This window comes from Notamacropus eugenii, chromosome 1, assembly GCF_028372415.1.
Source record: "Notamacropus eugenii isolate mMacEug1 chromosome 1, mMacEug1.pri_v2, whole genome shotgun sequence".
NCBI classification, from domain to species: Eukaryota; Metazoa; Chordata; class Mammalia; order Diprotodontia; family Macropodidae; genus Notamacropus; species Notamacropus eugenii.
This window is the reverse complement of record NC_092872.1, coordinates 702,938,874-702,962,620: the sequence shown is the minus strand read 5'-3', so window position 1 is coordinate 702,962,620 and position 23,747 is coordinate 702,938,874. Positions and strand designations below refer to the sequence as shown.

The 23,747-nt window shown below is 38.0% G+C and overlaps 1 protein-coding gene across 3 annotated transcripts in view; it reads left to right on the top strand.

The window, feature by feature from the left end:
* ZCCHC14 (zinc finger CCHC-type containing 14) overlaps positions 1–23,747 on the top strand; it is a 119,267-nt gene that overhangs the window by 90,506 nt on the left and 5,014 nt on the right. For all 3 annotated transcript variants that reach the window (XM_072636272.1, XM_072636270.1, XM_072636273.1), the window contains exons 4-12: positions 10,375–10,446; positions 13,970–14,079; positions 15,753–15,847; positions 15,926–15,980; positions 16,690–16,972; positions 17,948–18,039; positions 18,884–19,011; positions 20,937–21,077; positions 21,157–22,638. In XM_072636272.1, coding sequence (XP_072492373.1) covers positions 10,375–10,446; positions 13,970–14,079; positions 15,753–15,847; positions 15,926–15,980; positions 16,690–16,972; positions 17,948–18,039; positions 18,884–19,011; positions 20,937–21,077; positions 21,157–22,638 — 2,458 coding nt within the window. The remainder of the gene's footprint in view (positions 1–10,374; positions 10,447–13,969; positions 14,080–15,752; positions 15,848–15,925; positions 15,981–16,689; positions 16,973–17,947; positions 18,040–18,883; positions 19,012–20,936; positions 21,078–21,156; positions 22,639–23,747) is intronic.

Sequence of the window (23,747 nt, the reverse complement as noted above, 5' to 3'; positions counted from 1 at the left end):
CTCAGGTCCTGTCTGTGCCAGTGCAGCCCAAGCTAGACTGCACTCTGCTCCCAGTGTAGCATGACAGACACTTCCTGGAAACCTTCCAGGCTGTCTTGGGCTGGAGATTTGCCTCACTCAGTCATTCTGTGGGTTCTGCAGCTCCAGAATTTGTTTAGAGTCATTTTTTTCAGGTATTTGGCTAGGCTTGGGGGCAGCGCTCTAGAAAGTTCATGCTGTTACTCTGCCATCTTGATTCCACCCCCTCCTCCCTCTATCCTCAAAAGAGAAATCAGCAGTTATATTTATCCTAAAAGCAAATTTTTTTCAGTAGCCATGTTGACTTCTCTTCTCAAAACCTTAATTACTCAGTATTTTACCTTATTGACATAAGGTAATATATTAACATATATTTTTCTTATTAACATTAAAGTAAAAAGGGCATAATAACTTAGCAAGACCTCTAGCTTTAATTTTGGCATTAATAGTGCCAAATGAGATTAATTGAGAGGTGGGGTATTCTAGGAATCTGTGGAAGGCATTACTGGTTAGAAATCTCTTTAGGATTCATTCATTTTAGCTGATGCTGAGTTGAAAGGAGCAAAACCAGAACTTTGTACACAGCAACAACAGTGTGAGAGGAATTTTTCTGGTAGACTTAGAACTTCATTGCAATTCAAGGACTTAAATAATTCCCAATGGTCTCTTAAGGCAAAATGCCTTCCACATCCAGGGGAAGAACTATGGAATTTGATTGCAGAATGAAACAGGTCATTTTCTTTTATATTATGTTTTGATTTGTTTTATGATTTCTCCCATTCATTTATTCATTCTATGCAACATGACTAAGGTGAAAATGTATTTAATAGCAATGTATGTGTAGAACCTCTATAAAACTGTGTGCCTTCTCAGGGAGGAAGTAGAGAGGTGGGCGGGAGGAGATAAATCTGAGATTTATGGAAGTGATTTTAGAACACTGAAAACAAATAAAATAATAATAAAAGATTCATTCATTTAAACCAATTTCCCTTTTGAAAGTGCAATCTTCACATACTCCCTTGGATCCCATTAAGATTATCATTCACATTTTGTGTATATTACTTTGGTCACCTTCTAGTTGCTTTCTTCTTAATAACATAAAGCAGATTAGCTGCTTGAAGGGAATGGGAAGTTTAATTGTGGGTAAAAGTAAAAAGGTTAAGGGACTACAACTTTGGACAGTATCGGGGAAGCTTGAGGACAAGGGAAGGCAGTATTTATCTATTTGGTATAGTTGACTAAAAGCTGGGCAAGCTTCCTGGCTTCTTTGAGTAGCCCTTGCACTCCAGTACAGGCACTCTGAGGTCACCTGCACTCGGCAAATGTTGCCCTTCCTTTCCTCCCCAACATGTTCTACCTCTATCCCTTTTCCAGCTAAACACTGCTCCCTGACACCCTAGGACAATGCTACCCTCAGGCTGAATCCATCTGAACTTCGATAACCTATATGACTTCATTCTTCAATGGTTAACACACTTCCACCACATCATTCCCCCCACCCCACCCTAGGGATCCTGAACCCATGACTACCATTGTCCGAATCCCGGTTGAAGATAGTGAGAATAAGGATAACAGAATGGGAAATCTGCTGGACAAGACAGGGTGGATCACTTTTGTACATAGACAAGTGTGCCTTGTCAAAGAAAAAGTCTGCCTCTCCTTGTAAGACGGGAATTAAGGAGGAGAAAGTTGGAGAAGGCAGCTGATTGGTGGAAGGCTTCTGATGGTGTGCTCTCCTGGTTCTTCTGACCATCTGACTCTTCTTTCTCAGTCTTCTTCCTTCCTGGATCTTCCAGGATTCAATTGAATCTCTATGCAGAGAATTCTCAGCTTTGTCCAGTCCTGACCTCTCTCTTGATCCCCACACTCAGATCTTCAAATGCCTCGAAGATTTCTCAAGCAGGATGTCCTTTAGACATCTGAAATTCAACGTGTTCCTCTTTCCTTCCAAATCTCCCCCTCTTATTAACTTCTTCACCATCCTTCCAGGCAGCCATGCTTGCAACCTCTCTCACCCCATGTTCAGTCATGGCCAGGTTCTGTCATTTCTTCTTGATAACATGGCTGCTTCTTATTTTTCCAGTCTTCTTTTTCTTTAATTTTTTTTAGATAAGTTATATTATCTTTATTTTTATTTATTTATGTTGCATTTTGAGTTCTGAGTTGTTTCCCCACTTCCCTGTCAATCCCACATTAGAGAAGGCCAACATTTGCTATAGATATATACATGTAACTATACAATACATATTTCCATTTATCAGTCCTTTCTGTGGAGGTGGATAGCATTTTCCTTCATAGTTGATTTGAATGATTATATTACTCAGAGTAGCTTAGTCATTCACAGTTACTCTTTGAACAATATTGCTATTACTGTAAACAATGTTTTCTAAATTCTGCTTTTTCATTCTGCATTATTTCATGAAAGTCTTTCCATGTTTTTTTAAACCAACCTGTTCATCATTTCTTAAAGCACAGTAGTGTTCCATCACAATCGTATACCACAACATAATTTAAAAAAAAAACCTTTTAAAAAACATCTTTCTAAATACCTTTCCAGTCTTTTAAACCGCTCTCCTCAACCTTCCACTAGGCTGCTCTGTAGCCTAGTAACACTGGCCTCCTTGCTGTTTCTTACACAAAACATTCCTATCTCCTTCTTTCATTTTTCACTGGTTGTCCCCTGTACCTTCTATAAGAAGCCTTCTCTAGGCCACAGTCTTAGTGCCTTCCCTTTGAACATATTTCCAAATGACTCTGTGTCTATCTTGCTTATATATTTGTATATTGTCTTCCTCATTAGTTTGTGAGCTCTTTGAGAGTCCGGGACTGTTTGTTGGCTTTGCTTTTCTTTGTATCTCCAGTGCTCAGCACAGTACCTGGCCCGCAGTCAGTACCTAATACATGCTTGCTGAATTGACTTGGCACATATGTTATTGATTACATTTGCCTACCCTGAAGTAGAAGATGTTTTAAAGATGAATAAATGAAAAACCAGTAGTTTCAAGCAACTCTTAATTTCCATCTTAAGGTTATAGTGGCTAGAGTAGGGGAAGTGCTGCAAATTCTGTTAGCTAATGGAAGAATAGTGGCAAAGTCTGGCATATGGGAGAGATAATAAAGGAAGATTTTTCATTTGTATCCCCGAGCAGAAAATCATCACTACATTCATCTCCACCAAAGTCCCCGTCTTGTGCCTCTTAGTGACTGAGAGATAAAGGCCAGAGTTCTGAGAACTGGAAAAGACCAGGAGTTCTTAATCTTGAACGATTTTGGCAGTTTCATTAATTTCAGAATGATATTTTGTAAATAAAATATATAGGATTATGAAGCAAAACAATTATATAGAAATACAGTTTTGTTTTGGTTTTTTTAAGAAAACAAGTTCATAGACCCCAGGTTAAGTACCCCTACCTTATTACAGACTATAGGCCTGATAGTAGATTCCATGCAGGCTTGTGATTCTGCCATCAAGCTTAGCCAAGTACTATGGACCTACAAGATAACCAATTTTTTTACCTCAGCAATTTTCAGACTTCCCTAAAATTATGAGAGGCTGTGATCTACCTCAGTGGAGAGAATATCCACACCAACAAAATTAAACCAAGTATCAACTGAAGTGTTAAAGTATCTGTTAATAGACTTAGGATGTAATGGAGAGCTGTGAATTAGGTCATTCTGGAAAGTCATTTGAAATTATGCAAATAAAGTGACTAAACTAGTCATACTTTTTGACCCAAAGATCACTGCTGCCTATTCCAAGGAAATCATTGATAAAAAGAGAGGCCCCATATATCACAAAATATTTATAGCAGCATTTTTTTGTGGTAGCAAAGAACTAAACAAAGTAGATGCCCATCGATTGGGAGATGACTGAGCAAACTGATTGCTTTGTTGTTCTGTCATATTTCAATCATGTCCAACTCTTTGTGACCCCATTTGGGGTTTTCTTGGCAAAGATAATGGAATGAGTTGCCATTTCCTTTTCCAGCTCATTTTACAGATGAGGAAACTGAGGCAAACAGAGTGAAGTGACTTGCCCAGGGTCATACAGTTGTTGTCTAGAGTTGAATTTGAATTCACAAAGAAGAGTCTTCCTGACTCCAAACTGACACTTGGCCACCTAACTACCCAAATAGATTGTGATACTTGGATGTAATCCAGAATTACTGTGCAAGAAACAATGAGGGTGAGGAACACAGAGAAGAAGCATAGAAAGACTTACCTAAAAAGATGCAAATTGATGTATGGAGAGCCAGGAAAACAAAATACGCCATAAGTATAGTAATGGAAATGGAAAGAACAAACAAAACAGCTGAAACATTCATTTATTGGTTTTATGGATTTTTTTCTCTTCCTCTTTTTCTTTTTAAGCAAAATTATTTATTAGATACTTGAGCGGAAAGTGAGTAGCACAAAGGGCAAATCTAGTCAGTGAAAAAATATGTCAATGAAAGTCCTTTTATGAAAAGATTAAATGCACAAATTAAATCATTCATTCAGTCAATAGGCACTTGGCATATTTGTTGCGGGGGAGAGAAAAATAGGGGTAACCTTGTAACCTGTTCTGAAGGCACTTATACTTCAAAGAAGTACACAGATAGGAGAATGAGATTAATGCAAAGGAAAAATTTTTCATAATAATTTGCAGGAGTTAAGGAATTCAGAGAGTTCAGTTAAGAATTGGTAAGGAGTTTTTACATGAATTGGGCCTGGAATAATTGTAGCAATATGGATTTACCATTAATACAATGTATAGGTTTGCTAGATCATATCCTTTGTGTCACCTATAGAGAAGTTGCCAGAAAAATCTTTTTTGAAAAATCAAGCATAAGGGAATATTGAAAATGAAATATATGCTTTGTTACCATCCTTCCAACCACGTCTTTACCATTCCTTGTTAGTGTCTCTCACTAATTCATCTACATCTTTATCCCCTAATGGTGGGTGTTTCCCAAGGTCTTTGCTCTCTTTTCTCTGTTTTCTGAGTCTTGAGAGTCTCATTCACTCCCATGACAGTTATCACCTCTATGCAGAACCTGCAGCAATGTGGTCCTCAGAAAGGAGTAGTGGAATTGGAGCTGATAAAGGTGTAGGTTAAACTCTGCCTCTGATGCTATGTGTGGCTATGGGCATATGATAGATCATTTTAGTAATTCTTAACTCAGAGCTATTGTGAAGACCAAATGAAATAAGGTATAGCAAGTTTTTTGCAAACCTTAATGGGCTTTTGGAAAAGGCATCTATTGTTACAGGAACTTTCAAATTCCATAAGATATTTATTTAACCAATCAATTAATAAACATTTATTAAGCATCATGTGGCAGGTATTGTGCTAAGCACTGGGCGGTACAAAAAAGAGGCAAAAGACAGTTCCTGCCCTCAAGGAGTTTACAGTCTGATGGGGGAGACAATTTGCAAGCCAGATATATACAAAGCAGGCTCTGTACAGGATAAGTAAGAAATAATTAACTGAGGGAAGGCACTGGAATTAAAAGGTTGAGGAAAGGCTTCCTGAAGAAGGTGGGATTTTAAGTAGGACTTAAGAGAAGCCAAGAAGATCAGTAGTCAGAACAGAGAAGAGAAAGCATTCCAGGAATGGGAGACAGCTGGAGAGAATTCCCAGAGCCAAGACATGGAGTCTTATCAATAGAACAGCAAAAGGCCAGAGTCACTTTATCAAAATATTTGTGTTGGGAATAAGGTGTAAGAAGACTGGAAACGTAGGAATGGGCTAGATTATGTAGGCTTTTGAATGCCAAACAGAAAAATTTGTGTTTGTTCCTGGAGGTAATTGGAAGCTACTGGAGTTTATTGAGGGGGGGGAGAGGAATGACATGACTGGACCTGCATTCTAAGAAAATCACTTTGGTGGCTGAATAGAGGATGGATTGGAGTGGGGAGATATACCAGTAGGCTATTGTAGTAATCAAGGCATGAAGTGTGATGAGGGTCTGCACCAGAGAGGTGCAATGTCAGAGAAGAGGGCATATTTGAGAGATGTTGCAAAGGTGAGATCAACAGACCTTGGAAATAGCCTAGATGTGGGGTGGGGATGGGGGTGAGAGATGGTGAGCAATCTAGGATGACTCTTAAGTTGTGAGCCTGAGAGACTGGAAAGATGCTGTTGCCCTCTATAAAACCAGAGAAGATGGGAGGGGCAGAGTTTGCAGAAAGATAATAAGTTCTTTTTTTTGTTTTGTTTTGTTTTTTTTACACATACTGAATTTAAGCTGTCTACTGGACATCAAGATGTCTGAAAGGCAGTTGGAGATTTGAGAACTATTGTCAGTAGAGAGACTAGGGCAAGATAGGTAGATTGGAATTAAATCCACAAGAACTGAGGAACTCTACCAAGTGAAGTTGCAGAGTGAGAAGGGCCCAGGAAAGAATCCTAAGAGACACCTACAGTTAGAGGATATGTTGTGGGGGAGGATCCAGCCAAGGAAACAAAAGGAGCAATCAGGGAGAAGGAGAACTAGGAGAGGGAGTGCCCTGAAAATCTAGAAAGGAGTTAGAGATCATAGTGTCAAGGAGAATGAGGACTGAGAAAAGGCCATTTGATTTAGCAACTAAGAGATCATTAGTAACTTTGGAAAGAACAGTTTCAGTGGAATGATAAGGTTGGAAGCCAGATTGTAAGGGGTTAAGAAGAGAGTGAGAGGAGAGAAGGTGAGGGCTCCTATTGCAGATTTGCAGATGAACTTTTTGAGGAGTTTAGCTACAAAGTGTAAAAGACACCTAGGGAGGTCATTAGCAGGTAATAGAAGATCAAATGAGGTGTTGTTTTTTTTTTCTGGAATAGGAGAAAAATGAACAAGTTTGTAGCCTGTAGGGGATGAACCAGTAGATAGCTAGAGACTGAAAACAAGCAAATGAGTGGGCATGACAGAGGAGAGGAGATGGGATAGAATCACTTGAACAAATTAGAGTGGTTAGCCCTGGTAAGGAATAAGGCCATTTCATCAGGTGAGGTAGGGGTGAAGTTGGAGAAAGTGGCAGAGGCACCTGAGAGATAGGAGATGGGGAAGAGAAAAGAGGGAGTTCCTGGTAAATGGCATGTTTGGTTGGGTTTTTTAATCTGTAAAATATGAGGCAACATTCTCAGCGGGGGGTGGGCAGGATCTTGAGGAATGAAAAAGTCTTCTGGCTTCCTCTTGGATAGTTGGATGTCCCATTAGCACCTCAGAATCAATATGCCAAAACTTTTTTTTAATTTTCCCTGTCTTTTAGCAAGCTTATTTCTGTTGATATTACTATCTTTCCAGTCACGTTTGATTTTTTTCTTCCTCTCCTCCCACATCCAATCAGTGACAAGTCCTGTCCATTTATTTCTCATCTTTGTTATTGTAATGTAGTCCTAAATGCTTTTCCTGCTACCATTTTCTCTCCTCACAATTATATCATTTTTTACACAGCTGTTAAAGAAGTCTTCATAATGAACAGATCTGATCAACTTATTCTCCTGCTCAAAAAATAGCTATCTTTTCATTCTTGTTATCTCTTGATATTTTCTTCAGGTATTCCAGAGTTTAGTCTTTATTATTTCCAATAAAATATATTTTTAACATCTTCAAGTGATATTATACAGGTACAGCTAATAGACAAAAAAAATTTATCATACAGTATAAATATGAAAGGCCCTTCACCACAAGGTGAAGATAAAAGCAAGACATAAAAATAGTGTCACTGTTCATCATTTCCTAGTTTTGTCATCATCAGAATAAGAGAATGAGAAAAGTGTTGGAATGCTGAGACTGACTGGAAGTAGCACAGAATAAAATACAAAACTGAGAGGCGAGAACAAATGAAAACAAAGCATGTGACCAAGTGGGGAGAGCTTTAGCTTTGATCATGGTGTTCATCACCTGAAGTGTGGTCAGCAGGTAGTTTTGAGCCAAACTTTTTAAAAAATAAAACAAGAAAAAGACCCCTTTTTGGTTAGCCACTTCTGCTGGTCAGTGGCTCTTCCAGTTCACTTCCTTTCTTTTGAGGAAAGAGGACTTGAGGTTTTTTGCAGGGGCAGCCAAACAGTTAATAGATTCCCTATAACAATCACTGGTGCCCAGGTAGCTACTTTGAGGCCACTTAAGAGTTCAGCAACAATAAACTGGCATAGGGACTGCAGTGGTATAGTGAAAAGAGTGCACTTACTTTGGTATCAAGATCTGAATTCTAATACTGACCTTGGGCAAGTTGCTCAGTTTCTGCATCTGTGACATGACAGATGTTTGGTTGAATTCAATACATTTTACCTCCAGCATGCTATGATTTTTCTGTCTTCCACTTTCACTTGAACTATTATTATCTCTTTCACCTGGCTTTTGATATCTCAAACCAGCCCACCTATAAGCTGAAGACAGACAGCCATGAAAGGGTATCATGAGGTCAGATATTGGGGGGGTCCATATCCCTCTAATCCTGATATGGTCATCAAAAGCCTCTGGGATGGATTTGAGTAGTTAGGAATGGTTTGTGTGGCTGGATTCAGACCAAGAGGAGGGCATTGTTTGCCAAAACTGGTTTTATGGTTTCCATAAATTGAAATTCTAGAAACTAAAATAACAACTATATTTTGGAATGAGAGAAAAATAAATCCCAGGCAAACAATTTAGACTAGTCTAACTTGTTTATTTGAAACTACATAGTTGTTAGTGAAGGCAGATAGCCATCTACCTAAACACAAGATATCTAAGCTGTTCTTTATTGTTTAGGAATTGGATTTTGTGTTACAATTCTTTTAGTATGTTCTCCTATGGTATGAACATGTGAGGACAGGAACGTACTGTAAAATTAGAAATTGCCTGGGTTTTTGTCATGATGTAAGGGTTATTACTAGAAAAGCAAACTTAAATTTATAAATGAACATATTTTTTTTAAAAAACACATACTATTACCATTGCTTTTGGTAGAACATTTTAAGAATTGAAACGTTTTTCCGTATATGTCCACAGCTATTAATAATTTATATGAGAAATGTTCTTCCTCTTCCCCACCCCCAATCTCGCTTTGCTGCTGGTGTAATTTTAAATATTTCAGACCAAAAAAACAAAAAAACCTTAGGTTGGATATTGTCAAATTAGCACAAATATAATTTGAGTAGGAAGAATACATTTTAAGACAGGAATAGAAATTAGCCTCTCATCAGTGTACTGTCTTTTATAGCCTCTGGAGTAATAAAATTATATGACAAACTACACATTAATGAGGAGCCATGCAGTACTCTAAAATGTGTCTGGTATTTTACATAGTAGCACAAATGAGGGGGAATTAACTTAGGATAAGAATACATTTAAAAATAGAAAATTTGGTATTTACTCCCAGTTGGCTATAACATGGAATAATTCTTCATGAGGATAACTGTTCCTTATAAAATTGCTATGCTGCTATAATAGGGTATATATATATTTTTTGTCAGCAAATCAGCTTAACAGTGACTGTATATAAAGACATAGTAGAACTGAAAATGACTGAAAGTTTTGCTGAATTTGAAGAAGTTACAGGTACATATCATTTATGAGGCAGTTTTCATAAAAGGATCTCAAATTTCTCCAAAATTGCAGTGAAATTATATCTACTTCTGCTTCTAGGATCAAATATAAAGTCTCTTTTTGGCTTTTAATGCCCTTCATAACCTGCCCTTACTCTACCCCTTGCCTTTCTAGTTTTCTTATACTTTACTTCCTGCACATACTCTTGAGATAACAGTAACACTGCCCTCCTTGCTATTTCTCCCGCATGACACCATCTCCTGACTCTCCCAGCATTTTCACGGGCTATACCCAGGTTTTGGAACTCTGTTCCTCCTCATCTCTGTCTCCTGGCCTCACTGCTTCCTTCAGATTCTACCTTCTGTAACAAGCCTTTCCCAGTTCTAAATGCTAGTTACTTCCCTCTAAGATTATCTCCAATTTATCTTTTTGATATCTTGTTTTGTAAATCTTTGTTTTCATGTTGTTTCATAAGGATTGTGATCATTGTGAGAGTTGCTACTGTTGTTTAGTTGATTAGTTATGCCTGCCTCTGTTCCTCCGTTCGGGATTTTCTTGGCAGTGATACTGGAATGGTTTGCCATTTTCTTCTCTAGGTCATTTTACAGATGAGGAAACTGAGGCAAACAGGGATAAGTGACTTGCCCAGGTTCACAGAACATAGTTTAGGTTCAAAACTCTTAACAGTATGGTGGAATATGGTGCTTTTGAACTAGATACAAAGACTAGCTTTTATAAATTTATTTTTATTTTTTAATGTTTTTTAATAAGGATCTATCATTTAATTAGCATATGTATATAACAGACTTAGTGCATGCTGCTTTTATGACTATGTAATTAAATATATTTGGGTTTATTTGTTTTTTAGGTCTTGTGGTCTGATTCTTCAATAACATCACTAACCAAATCTTCCACTGAAGTGACTGAATTTATTTCAAAGGTAAAATTGATTCCAGAAGGGTTCTCTTCATTTGTTTCATGAGTTTTTTTAAGCATTATACTTCCAAGATTGATATATTTTTTAGTGGAATGAAAATTTTGTCCTTAGAAATGAAGGAATAAAATCAAAATGATATTCCAAAAGGGATGTGTCGCATTAATCATGGGTGTTATAGCTATGTATTACCTTGTTCCTGTATTGTGCATTAAGGACAAAACTTAAAGGTAAGTGGCAGCTGCTCTATAATATTTTAGCTCATCTTTGTAATGCTTATTTTATGGAATAACAACAAAAAGTAAATAGAAAATTAACACTATTTCCTAAATTATTTTAAAAAGAGAGTAGAATTTGGGCTTTTGGTTATCAAAAACACTCTTTTTCAACCCAAAAGACAGCTGGATATCCTCAGATGGTCTATACTAACATCAGATTGATTATGTATTTTACAGCCAAAGGGTGGAGAAGCTCTGTACAGTCAGTTAAAATAAGACCTGGAGTTGACTGGCTTAGATCATGAGCTTCTTACTGCAAAATTTAAACTTAAAGACCACAGGGAAAACCATGAGACCGTATAAAAATTACCTAAATAACATCCCTTACGAATATGAAGTGGAAGTGATGAATAGATTTGTGGGATTAGATCTGTTAGATGGAATGCCTGAAGAACTATGGATAGAGGTACACAGTATTGGAGGCCCCAATAAAAAATATTCCAAAGGAAAAGAGTGAGAAAGCAAAATGGCTGTCTGCTGAGGCTTTATAAATAGCTGAGGAAAGGAGAAAGGGAAAGACATATTCAATAGGATACAGAATTCCAGAGAATAGCAAGGAGAGATAATAACATTTTCTTAAATGAGCAATGCAAAGAAATGGAAAAACATAATAGAATGGGAAAGACAGGAAATCTCTTCAAGAAAATTACAGATATGGAGGGAAAATTTCATGCAAAAATGGGTATGTTAAAAGATAAAAATGGTCAGGATTTAACAGAAGCAGATGAGATTAATAAGACATGGCAAGAATATACCCAAGAGCTATAATACAAGAAGGATCTTAACATCACCAGTAAGTACAATGGTGTGGTTCCTGATTAGAGCCAGACATCCTGGAGAATGAAGTCAGGTGGGCCTTGGGAAGCATTGTTAACAATAAGGCTAGTGGAGGTAATGGAATTCCAGCTGAGCTGTTTAAAACTCTAAAAGATGATGCCATTGAAAGTGCTGCACTCAGCATGCCAGCAAATATGGAAAACACAACAGGGGCCACTAGATGGGAAAAGATCAGGTCATGTCCCAGTCCTAAAGAAGGGCAATGCCAAGGAATATTCAAATTGCCATACAGTTATGCTCATTTCACATGCTAGCAAGGTTATGCTTAAGAGTCTAGGTTTCAGCAATATGTGAACAGGTAATTATCCAGAAGAGCAGGCTGGTTTTCAGGGGTAGAGGAATTAGAGACCAAATTGCCAACATTTGCTGGATTCCCTGGAGAAAAACAAGGCAATTCCAGGAAAAATACCTACTTCTGCTTCCTTAACTACATTAAAAAGCCTTTGTGTGGATCACAAGAAAAAGTGCTAAGTCTTCAAAGAGATGAAGTACCAGATCATCTTGTCTCTGGAGAAACTTCCGTGTGGGTCAAGAAACAAACAGTTAGAACCGAACATGAAACAACTGATTGGTTTAAGATTGGACATGCAGTACAACAAGGCTGTATATTGTTGCCTTACTTATTTAACTTATATGCTGAGTACATGATGTGAAATGCCAGGTTAAATGAATCAAAAGGCAGAATTAAGGTTGCCAGGAGAAATAGAAACAATCTCTGATGTGTAGACAAAATCACTCTGATGGCAGAAAGTGAAGGAGAATAAAGAAGGCTTTTGATGAGGGTGAAAGGGGGAGTGTGCAAAGCTGACTTGAAGCTTTAACATCAAATAAAACTAAGGTCTGGGCAACTAGTCCCATTACTTCCTTTCAAATAGAAGAAATGGAAGCACTATCAGATTTCATATCCTTGGGCTCAAAGATCACTGCAGATGGTGACTGCAGCCATGAAATTAGAAGATGCTTGCTCCTTGGAAGGAAAGCTATGGCAAATCTGGACAGCATTCTGAAAAGCAGAGACATCATCTTGCTGACAAAGGTCTACATAGTCAAAGCTATGTTTTTTTCAGTAGCAATGAATGGCTGTGAGAGCTGAACTATAAAGAAAGCTAACACTGCAGCATTGATGCTTTTGAATGGTGGTACTGTAGAAGACTTTGGAGTATCCCTTGAACAGCAAGGAGATCAAATCCATCAATACAGAAATTAATTCAGGCTACTCACTGGACAGTCAAATACTAAAACTGAAGCTTAGATATTTTGGTCACATAATGAGAAGATGGGACTCATTGGAAAAGATCCTGATGCTGGAAAAGATTAAAAGGAAAAGGAAAAGGGGAAGTAGAGGATGGATGGGATGGATAGATAGTGTCATAGAAACAGTGAACATGAACTTGAACAGACTTTGAGAAATAGTGGAGGATAGAAGAGCCTGGGAGTCACAAAGAGTTAGACATGACTGAACCACTGAACAAGAAGAAATTAACCTCAAGAACACTGTTAACAGTACTATCTTTGTAGCCTCTGACATAATAAAATTACATGACAAACTACACACTAATGAGGTACATGCAAATCAAATCAGGGATAACCCACAGAGGAAAAGAAATTCAGTAAGATGTTGAAATATTGGGGCAGGAATGGTAATGATTGTGGCTGCTTGGTGTTGTATCTGTTAACAATTTGCTTTTGTTCTCCATTTTTTACCCCTTGTTTCTTTCTTTCTTTCTTTCTTTTTTTGAGGCAGTCAGGATTAAGTGACTTGCCTAGGTTCACAACAGTTAGTAAATGTCTGAAGCCAGATTTGAACTTAAGTCCCCATGACTCCAGGTCCAATACTGTATCCACCACACGGCCTAGCTGTCCCTTATCTCTTGTCTCCAACAATCTTTTTTTTTCTCTCCTTCGTGCTCCATATCTCAACAGTCTCTTCCATTATCACAGACATATTTTGACTTCACAGTTGTAAAATTTGGCATTTCTTTTGACTCAGTGTTTACAGTGCCTAATAGATCTATAGGCCAGAGTATTACAATTTACTTTACTAGGTATTACCACCTAAAATATTCTTGAATATTTCCTTTCATTTGGGGAATTCAGTTTATGTAAAATGAATTTCCTCCATATTTTATTACATCATTCATTCCCTATATATCAAGTTCACTTGAATTCAAACCTTTATTAAACACCTACAATATGCAAAGCAATGGAACACAAAAAATAATGACAGTTCCTATTCTTATGGAGTTTACTGTATATCCATCTGGGTAAGTAGTACATATTAAAGAGAAGTAAATAAAAGATAACTGTTAAAGGATGCCCGTACTGTTTTTATCCTTTGACCTAACCTTTATCTCTTGAATCTTATGTTTCTCATATTTCTTATTATGGTTTTTGTTGTGGCGTTTTTTTTCCAGTTATCTCAGCTGTACCCTGAAGAAAACTTGGAGAAATTCATTCCTTGCCTATCTGGTCCAGATTCGTTTTACCTGGAGAGAAACCACATGGACCTGGAATCGGACCTTAGGTAACAATTCTAGAAAGGTGCTCAAACTTCCTAAGAGAGTATCCTATTCTAGAACCATAAATAAACCTGAAAGTTGGAGGTATGGCTTTTACAAGGACCAATGAAGACTGCTGGCCTGAATCACTGTGTAGAAATCCTCCTGCTCTGGTCCATACACATCTTGGGTGACCAAAACCTGGGATAATTCTTTTTATTTACCTCTGAGATGACTCCTTTTTAAGGGTTTTCAAAATCATATTTTCTAGAATAAGACAGCAGAACAGGCGAAAGCTGGTTTTTGAAAGTGTAGATGATGAGATTTCAAAGTCTAACAGTAATGTTAACTGTCCCTTTCCACAGTTAGCAATTGAGACAGATGCAAGAGAAGTTCTTAGTTAATCCAAAATCAGAAATATTTACCCATAAATTATTTTTCTCAATGAAATTATAACTAGAGAAAACTACATTTGCTATATGCAGGACAAATATAAAGATAACAAAGTGAAATTAAATACAGAGGTATTTTAGGAGGGAAGGCACTAGCATATGGGGAAGTGGTTTTAGCAAAGGCTTCATGTATAAGGTGATACTTTTGCTACGTCTTTGAGGAAAAGAGATTCTGTGAGGTGGAGTTGAGAAGGGGAAACATTCCAGTCATGGAGGACAACCATGTATGAGAAACAGAAACCATTTTCGTGGCCTCATAGAGTTTAAGGAGAGGAATAATACACAGTGGGAATGAAAAGATAAGTTGGAGCAAGACTGTGAAGGACTTAAAAAGTGAAGAAGTTTGTTTTATCCTGGAGGCAAAAGGAAACTGCTGGAATTGATTGAATAGGGGAGTCAGATTTGTGCTTGAGGACAGTCGCTCTGGCAGTGCATAAAATGAGCTGGAGTTGAGAAAGTCTCAAGTCAGGGAGACTAATTAGAAGCCTGTTGCCTAATCTAGGCAGTAAGTGATGAGGGCACCAACAATGTGCGGGCTCTGAGTACAGAGAAGAGGTTGGCAGTGAAGATAGAAATGCCACGATCTGGCAAGTGTTTACTGGTCGAATGATGCTGTCTTTGACAGAAACTGGGAAGTTTTGGAGGATCTGGAGGTAGAGATGCCTCTCAGATATCTAGTTTGAAGTGTCGATGACGACTTAACTCAGGTGAAAGACTAAGGGTACATATATATAAATCGGAGCCATTTACATAGAGGTAGGTGATAGTTAAACCTGTGGAAACTAATTACATAAATAAGAGAATAGAGGGAGGAGGGTCCAGGTCTTGATGAAGACAAAGAATGGGTTTAACCAGAGTAAGTAATAGGAAGACGGAGAATGTTAGGAGGTTATGTTCAGATAAAAGAATTTCTATTTTTAATTAAGGAAGTTATTCGTGGGTAAGGTGACAGTAATCCCATTGACAGTCCCCCAGGCTGAGGTGGGATAAAAGAAAATAGAGGAATTGAGAATTTAGGGTGTTTGAAGGTCAGTATGGATGTTGAAATTCCCAAGGAGCAGAGAACAGTGAGCAAAGTGCTGAAATCCTTGAGAAAGAAGGGATGACTTTGGGGAATAAGATGGAAAGTTCACTATGATCTGCACTGGGTTGAAAGTTAACCCTTTTGAAAAGGTCATTAGTAGTTGATTTTCAGTGATAATTAGATGCTTGGGTTTTGGGTTTTGTTTTGTTTTGTTTTTTTTTAGGTATTTGGCCTCATTACCTTCTCACATATTGAAAAACGACCATGTTAAGAAATTTTTCAGCACTTCAACTCCTATCCAACAGCTTCAAAGTCCAAGTGAGTTTTTTAATGACAGTTTGAGTTTATCAGAATAATGGTTATACATAGTTGACATCGCTTTTGATTTTTCATTAGGTCCTGGCACCCCCTCCCTCTCCAAAGTAGGTACTATGATGGGAGCATCTGGAAGGTGAGAAATTCTTCATTTTTAAAAATTTTCAAATAAATTACAAAAAGTATCCCTTTCCTTGTGATCCAATATTTATCATGCGTGACTTTGGATTTTAATAGGCTGAATTATAGAGTTGAAGTTTCATAATTGACCTAATTTTGATATTTACAGAAAGATTTGATTAGTGGCCTTTCCCAGCGTAACAGTGAAATAGCTGTTACTTTTAGGTAGTTCTACGGTAGTCCACTCCAAGAAAGTCAAACTTTTCTCAGTGTATACCTTGAAGTTAAATTGGTTAAAGGAAAAAAAGCTATGGTTTCATTAAAAACTGAATAGTAATGGTTAACTAGTGAATTTTCACATATGATTATCAGTTTTCTTCATAGAAATAATAAGGGGAAACAAACAATTCAGTCCATGTTTAAAAATACTTCACAATTTAGCCCTTGGACATTGTCATGTTGAAGATGTACTTTGTGTTAACCTAATGGGAGGAAAATTAAAACTGCTGCAACAGTTTGTGAGATCCTGCTTTTCATGTTTAACCTCTTTAAACCTCGTGATGGATGACTTCATTCCTTTTAGATTGAAGTCTTGAATTTAGAGTCAATATCCATGATGTTTACATCAAAAAACATAAACTTTAAATTTATAGTGCATTTAATTTTAATGAAAATAGAATGGTTGTCTATCACAAGCTAGTGCTAAATAAATATTTTATTTTCAGACCAGTATGTGGAGTAGCTGGCATTCAGTCTTCTCAGAACAGTACTCAGCATCACATACAACACCCTGCCAGTGCAGCTGTGGCACTGCCCCACTGCTCTCATTCAGGAAGTACTGGCTCATCATTGACCTACCGCACCCAGATGGACACCTCTTCCCCCATATTAATGTCTTCCAGTCTTCAAACCCCTCAGACCCAGGAACAAAATGGGATTTTAGACTGGCTCAGGAAATTGCGTTTGCACAAATACTATCCTGTTTTCAAACAACTCACAATGGAGAAGGTAAAGTTATAAGTGATCCACCATTTCGATTTTTAGAATTTTTTTTCTCAGCTTGTATGCAAGTTTAATTTCTGAAATAAACTCTGAGATAACATTGCTTTAGTATCACATAATTAGAAAATAAATTAAACCTATTCCAATTATATGAACTCCTAGTGCCCCCTACTGGCTAATGTGATGTAGTGTTTTTTGTTTTAGTTAAAGTTTTGTTTTTCCCCACAGGTTCTACTTGAACTTAGAAATGGTTTGGGGGAGGTTAATTAAATCTAATTAATTGAACAATTTATTCTGTGTTTGGTTTTCACATCCTTGAAAAGGAAGACAAGGCTGAACTGTTGTAATTTTGCCTCTTTGAAACTTTCAGTCTAAATTTTTCAGTTGGTAATACTGGGTGAAGTGCATGCTAAAGATTTGGGTGTCATTTTTTAAAAGTATTTGGTGTATAGCATCTAAATCATTGCTATTAGGTGACTTTTATTTGCTTGGGACAGATGCCACCTTCTAAGTAGGGACCTGCATCTCTTAAAAACTTTTTATCATTTTGAGAGGGATGGAGCTTGTTTATCAAGGTATTCCTCTCCATGTGGGACAGAAAATACAAAAGCTGCTAAGTAGTTGATTATAACTGAATTATAATTTAGGAGCAATGAATTAACAGTACATTGTTAAAGATTTGGGGGGAGGTGAAGTAAGATTTGCTTGTTTTCCTTTTCAAAGTGAAGATGAAGCTACCCCTTGCAGTGCCATGGCAGCGTGGCTCTGCTCACCAACCTTTCCTAGGAGCCCTCTCGGTGAGGGCCCTTCACAGGCTCTCTTAGGGGAGCCACAGATTGAGCCAACTCTCTTCTTGGTGCTTGGCCATCTTAACTGTCCAGCATCACCAAGATGATAGAAAATGATTACATTCACCAGCGTGGTTCTTTTTGGAATCCACATCTGATTCATAATGATTGTTTACCTTATTTCTCTTGTAAGTTTTTGAGCCTGACTGAGGAAGATCTGAATAAATTTGAATCTCTGACAATGGGCGCAAAGAAGAAGCTCAAGACTCAGCTGGAGCTAGAAAAGTAAGATGAAAGTAATTCTTGATTTATAGTCCAGTCTGTATGATTGCCTTTTTGTTTTCTTTAAAATACTTAAAATACAGGATAAAGGCTTAACAGGATAAAGGCTTTATTTGTGCTTATCTTTCAGCTAATATTTTGAATTATTTTATTGGTGCTTGCTGTTTATCCATTAAAAACATGGATAATGATTAAATTAATTCTTATAAAATGCAAGTTCACCTAGTTTAAATACTCATTAATGGTGAATTTGGAAAGAATCCAAAGGATTGATTTAATCTTCATCCTTGTCATCCATCTGACATCTCCTTAGGAAATATACAACAACCATAAGTTTGTTATCCTTTCTTTTTTATCCTTTGTTACAACGAATGCCTCTCTCGGGAAGAGAGAGAAGATGGATCTATTTGGAAATGAAAGTCATGTAAAAACAAAATATATCAGTAAAAACTCAGAGAAATAAAATTTTTAGGGAGAAATATTGTCAAAAAATAGAATTTTATAGTTGTATAACACTTCACAGTTTACAAAGCATTTTTATCACAATAACCCTGCAAGATAAGATAGCCAAAGTGTATTGTCCCTAATTTACAAATGAAGAGGCTACAGCTCAGAGAGGTTGGGACTAGCCTAACCAAAGGCTGGTAAGTAATAGATCAGGACTGGATCCAGAGGAATGTGGGGGAGGGTTTATAGATTTAGACCTGGAAGGGACCTCAGAGGTCATCTAGGCCAAACGCTTTATGCTATTACAACAGCCTCCATTGTATTTTAACTAGATTACATTGTCCCTTAAGTTGTGAGTGCTTCTTAAGTGACTAGTGATTACATGCTTCTCTCTTTCTAGGGAAAAGTCAGAAAAACGGTGCCTGAATCCCTCGACACCATCTTCAGTTACCAATAGTGGTGTAGCCAGGGTTCCTCCTACTAGCCATGTAGGGCCTATACAGACCATCCGTGGAAACCATGCTGCAGGTAAAGGTTATAAGTGAGAATTTTGTTCGTGCTTTTTAAAGTAAAGTATTTTTGCTTAATCATTTTTTAATGGTTATCCAAAAAAGTCCACTGACTGCCTGAGAAGTCTGATGAAATGTACTGGATATCATATACTTAAATTTGGGGGAGGGAAGTTATGTTATCTATCTCATTATGGACTTTATAATGTAAAATAAAATAGGCATAGTTAGGGTACCTAATAAAATTACAAATAAAAGGAATACCTACTTTGTAAAAAGTTTGTTAATTTTTTTATCATTCCTGAAAGGAAAATTGGGGGGTGCTGATAAAAGGACAGGACTGCCTGAAGTCGTTTGGGCAGAAGACCCAAATACAAGGATGCAGTGAGTGGTAAAAGGGCAGAATGAGAAAAAGAGAACGGAAACAAATAAGACATTTTCTCTCTCAGTACCAGAGATGAATGAAAAAGCCCTCAGTAAGCACTTAATGTGCCCAACACTGTGCTATGTGTTGAGGATACAAATAGAAAAAGCAAAACAATCTGCTCACAAGGAGTAAACCCTAATTTGGGGAGACAAGACATAAAAGAAAGTTTCACTTTTGATAATATTTAATATGAATTTTGGACTTTAAGGGTCAGAGCTTGAATTAAGCCTGGACCTAATAATCTCTTTTCTCTGAAGCAAACTCGGAGAATGCCTCTTGCTATGTCAACAGAGCAAATGGACCTGACTTAGCATGCCTTATGAGACAATGGAACGTTTTCCATATCTTAATATTTGTAGACATATACTATATTATGGCATGTTAAAGGTAAAAAGAACACAGACATCTTGGATCGTAATTTCTGTTTGAAACTTTGTCAAACTCTTATCTTATTGTATTTACAACCTATGCAATTAAGAAATTCCTTTCTAATGGTCTAGTTAATCACTTATGGAGACCATCAATCTGAAGGACACAGACCACCTTCTTTGTCCTAAAACAGATTTAAATCTGTAAAATTTCATTTGAGATTAGTCAGATTAACATCTGGCTCCATAGAGCCATGTACTGTGCTGTTAACTTACAAGGGAATTAAATAATAAAATGTATGCATTTAGCCTGTTGCCTTTTCTTTAACCAAACTTTCAGGTCATCACTTTAGATCAGAAGGAAAGGCCTAGAAGTCTTAAGTTTTTATATCCTTAAACCTTTAGTGGTTTAAGTAATCAACTAGCCTAAATGAGCCCTGGGCAATCCATGACCCAGCAAGAGGTAAAGAGGAAAGGGTGTGCTTGGATTACCCTTCATTTTTATTATATAATTGATTAATATAAACAACAATAATAACGAAAAAGAGTAAGTAACCTACCTAATTGTTTCTGGGAGCCACTGTAATGCTCTCCCCCGCCCTTATGTCACCGAGATATTTCTAGTTAGAGGCATTTATCACCAATGCTTCTTTCTCTTCTCCACAGTTGACTTGTATTTATAGCCTACCCCCACCACCACCAGTTAAGTTAGTTATCTGGACTGACTTTGGGGAAATGAAAAGTACATCTTCCTCTGTTGTCCTAAGATAGTATTCTTTCACATGATGGAAGAAGTTAATCTGTTCACAAACTAAAATCTAAAAGTAGTTGAAATTTTATAGAAAACTACAATATATTTAAAATATTTGAATTAAGATTCCATCTTAATTCCAGGCCATTTTAAAATTCACATATACACAAATTTATAAACATATACACACATATATCTGTGTAAATGTGTATTTTCACATCTTTTCAGTAGTCATTACCTTAAAATGCTGTCTTTTATGTGTGCTCCTTTATCAAACTTCAGGGATTTGGGAACATTAAAAGTAAAATAGTTGAAGCTGTATTATTTAATGCACAGCTCATTGACTGCAGGATTGTACCCTGTGTCTTTAGCTTGTGATCTGATCTTTTCTTCTCCAGAGCTACGTGTGGATGTGGAACAACCAGCTCATCAGATGCCCCGAGAAGGTAGTTCTTCAGAGTATTCTAGTTCCTCTTCTAGCCCAATGGGGATCCAGGCTCGGGAAGAGAGCTCTGACAGTGCTGAGGAAAATGAGAGACGTAAGGAATCCAAGCAATACTTAAATTTGTGTTGACCTGACTAGTGAAGCTATATTCATAGGTCTGTTTCCATCTCTAGGTTTAGAAATTCACTTGGAGGGTTCAGATAAGGAGAAGCCAGTAATGTTACTGAATCATTTCACTTCAAGTTCAGCCAGACCCACAGCTCAGGTTCTACCAGTGCAGAATGATTCAGGCTCAAACTCGTCCAGCCACCATCCCCTGCCAGCACAGATGATGACAGCAGCTGCCTCTCACATAGCTCCTATCCGAATGCTAAATTCAGTACACAAATCAGACCGAGGAAACACAGACATGAAGCTTCTTTCATCTTCTATGCACTCACTTTTGTCTCTCGAAGAAAGGAATAAAGTTGCATCTGGACCAAGAGGCAGCATTAAAGTGGAAAAGAGTTTTGGAAATACAATGATGGAAGTCTTACCTGCATCCTCTCCCCACCAGCCCATGCAAGTCCTCTCTGGGATTCCTGAAAGCAGTTCAGTATCACCCACGGTTTCCTTTGGTCCTCGGACCAAAGTTGTCCATGCTTCCACTCTGGACAGAGTGATAAAAACAGCCCAGCAGCCAGCCTTAGTTGTGGAAACGAGTACTGCCGCTACTGTCACGTCTAGCACTGTCTTCCATGTGGCTCGCCCACCAATCAAACTTCTGGTCTCTTCGTCTGTTCCTGCTGATTCTGCAATTTCTGGACAAACATCCTGCTCAAATAATGTGCAGATAAGCGTGCCCCCGGCAATAATAAACCCCAGGACTGCCCTGTACACAGCCAACACCAAAGTGGCCTTTTCTGCGATGAGCAGCATGCCCGTGGCCCCAATGCAAGGCAGCTTTTGTGCAAACGGCAACACTGCCTCTTCTAACAGCCACCCATCGACATCATTTGCGAACATGGCAAATATGACCAGCTGCCCTGCCCCCAGTTCTAGCCCCACACTTTCCTCTGTTACAGAAAACAGTTTCTATAGCAGCGGCAGCAGCAGCAGCAGCAACAGCAGCAGTGGCTCCACAGGAACCATCCCTGTACCAAATCAGAACCATCACCACCACCACCACCATCAGCAGCAGCAGCAGCCACCACCCCAGCAGCAGCAGCCTCCAGGGTGCATCGTGTGTACTTCCTGTGGATGTAGTGGGAATTGTGGTTCGAGTGGGATGACTGTCAGTTATGCTAACTATTTCCAGCATCCATTTTCAGGACCTTCAATGTTTACTTTTCCCTTTCTGCCCTTCAACCCCCTATGCAGCAATGGCTACATCAACACACAGCAGTACAGCAGTGGCACAACTTTCCCAGTAGTTCATTCTCCTTATAACAGTAACTTAACCCCAGACTCTGTCCTGAGTGGTCAGTCCACGTTTGCAGTTCCTCCAATGCAGAACTTTATGGCAGGAACAGCAGGGGTGTACCAAGCCCAAGGAATGATGGGAAATAACAGTTCGGGCCACAAGAAAAGCGGAAACCTCTCTTGTTATAACTGTGGGGCCACCGGTCACCGGGCTCAGGACTGCAAGCAGCCACCAATGGATTTCAATCGTCAAGGTAAAGATTCACAGTTGTAGTGTTTTTATATTGGACCTGGTTTGTCTCAGTGAGGTTCCCTTGGTCTAGAAACCTATTTAAGTTAGGAATTCATTACTACCAGAAAGCATTGCTTATTTAGTTTTACATCATTGTTATTTTTCCTTTTCTTTCTTTGAAAAAGTAAGCCTAGTAGTGAAAACAGTAGATGAAAAAAGTTTTTGTACAAAGTGTCATTTTAAAAATTATTAAGAGTAGTGTCTGAAACCCATACAAAGGCTTTATTTTTATTTCTCTTAAGTTAGGCTCTATTTTGTGAACCACTTAGGCCAAAGTGGGTAACTTTGGGCCCATAAGTTGCCTCTGACTTTTTTTCACTAATTCGTGGAGCAAACACCAATATTTGATAAATCCCCCCCTTAAATGTAGAAGTGAAGACATGGAATGTAGATTTAAAGGCTTTAATTGCAGTATGCCAAATGCTACATCTGGAGGGTGTTTTTTCCTCTCACTTCGTTCAGTCCATTCTTCTTTCTTCCCTTGCCCTCTCCCCTTCTGCACTTTGATCCATGTTGTCTCACTCATTTTTCTGTATCTAGGTCTTAAGTCAGGACACCTGGGCTCAGGTCCTAGCTGTGGCTCCAGCTCATTGTGTGAGACACATTAGTCAGCTTCAGCTCTCAAAGGAGAGTTAGTAGACTAATCTGTACAGTAACTTCCAGCTCCAAGAACGGCTGTCTGTCTCCCTTTCCTTGTAGATTTCTTTCACTCTCAATTTTCACCCCCAGCCCCTTTCTTTCTTTCTCTCTCACTCATCTATCCATAAAGACAATAAATAGTGCTGATGTATTTATTAAATAGTTTTATGTTCTTTGTTTTTTTAGTGGAAAAAGTGCACTGGACTGGGAAGTCAGGAGAGACATGGGTTCTAGTCCCAGTTCTGCTGCTAATTCATTGTGTAACCTTGGGCAAGTTAACTTCCCCTCTGTGGACCTGTTTCCTGATCCATAATAAATGAGGCAGTTGGATTAAGATGATCTCTAGTGCCCCTTCCAGCTCTATAAATTCCATGATTCTTAATCATTAAAGTTGATAAGTTTTCTCTATAAAAACTTTTATTTAATGTGGGG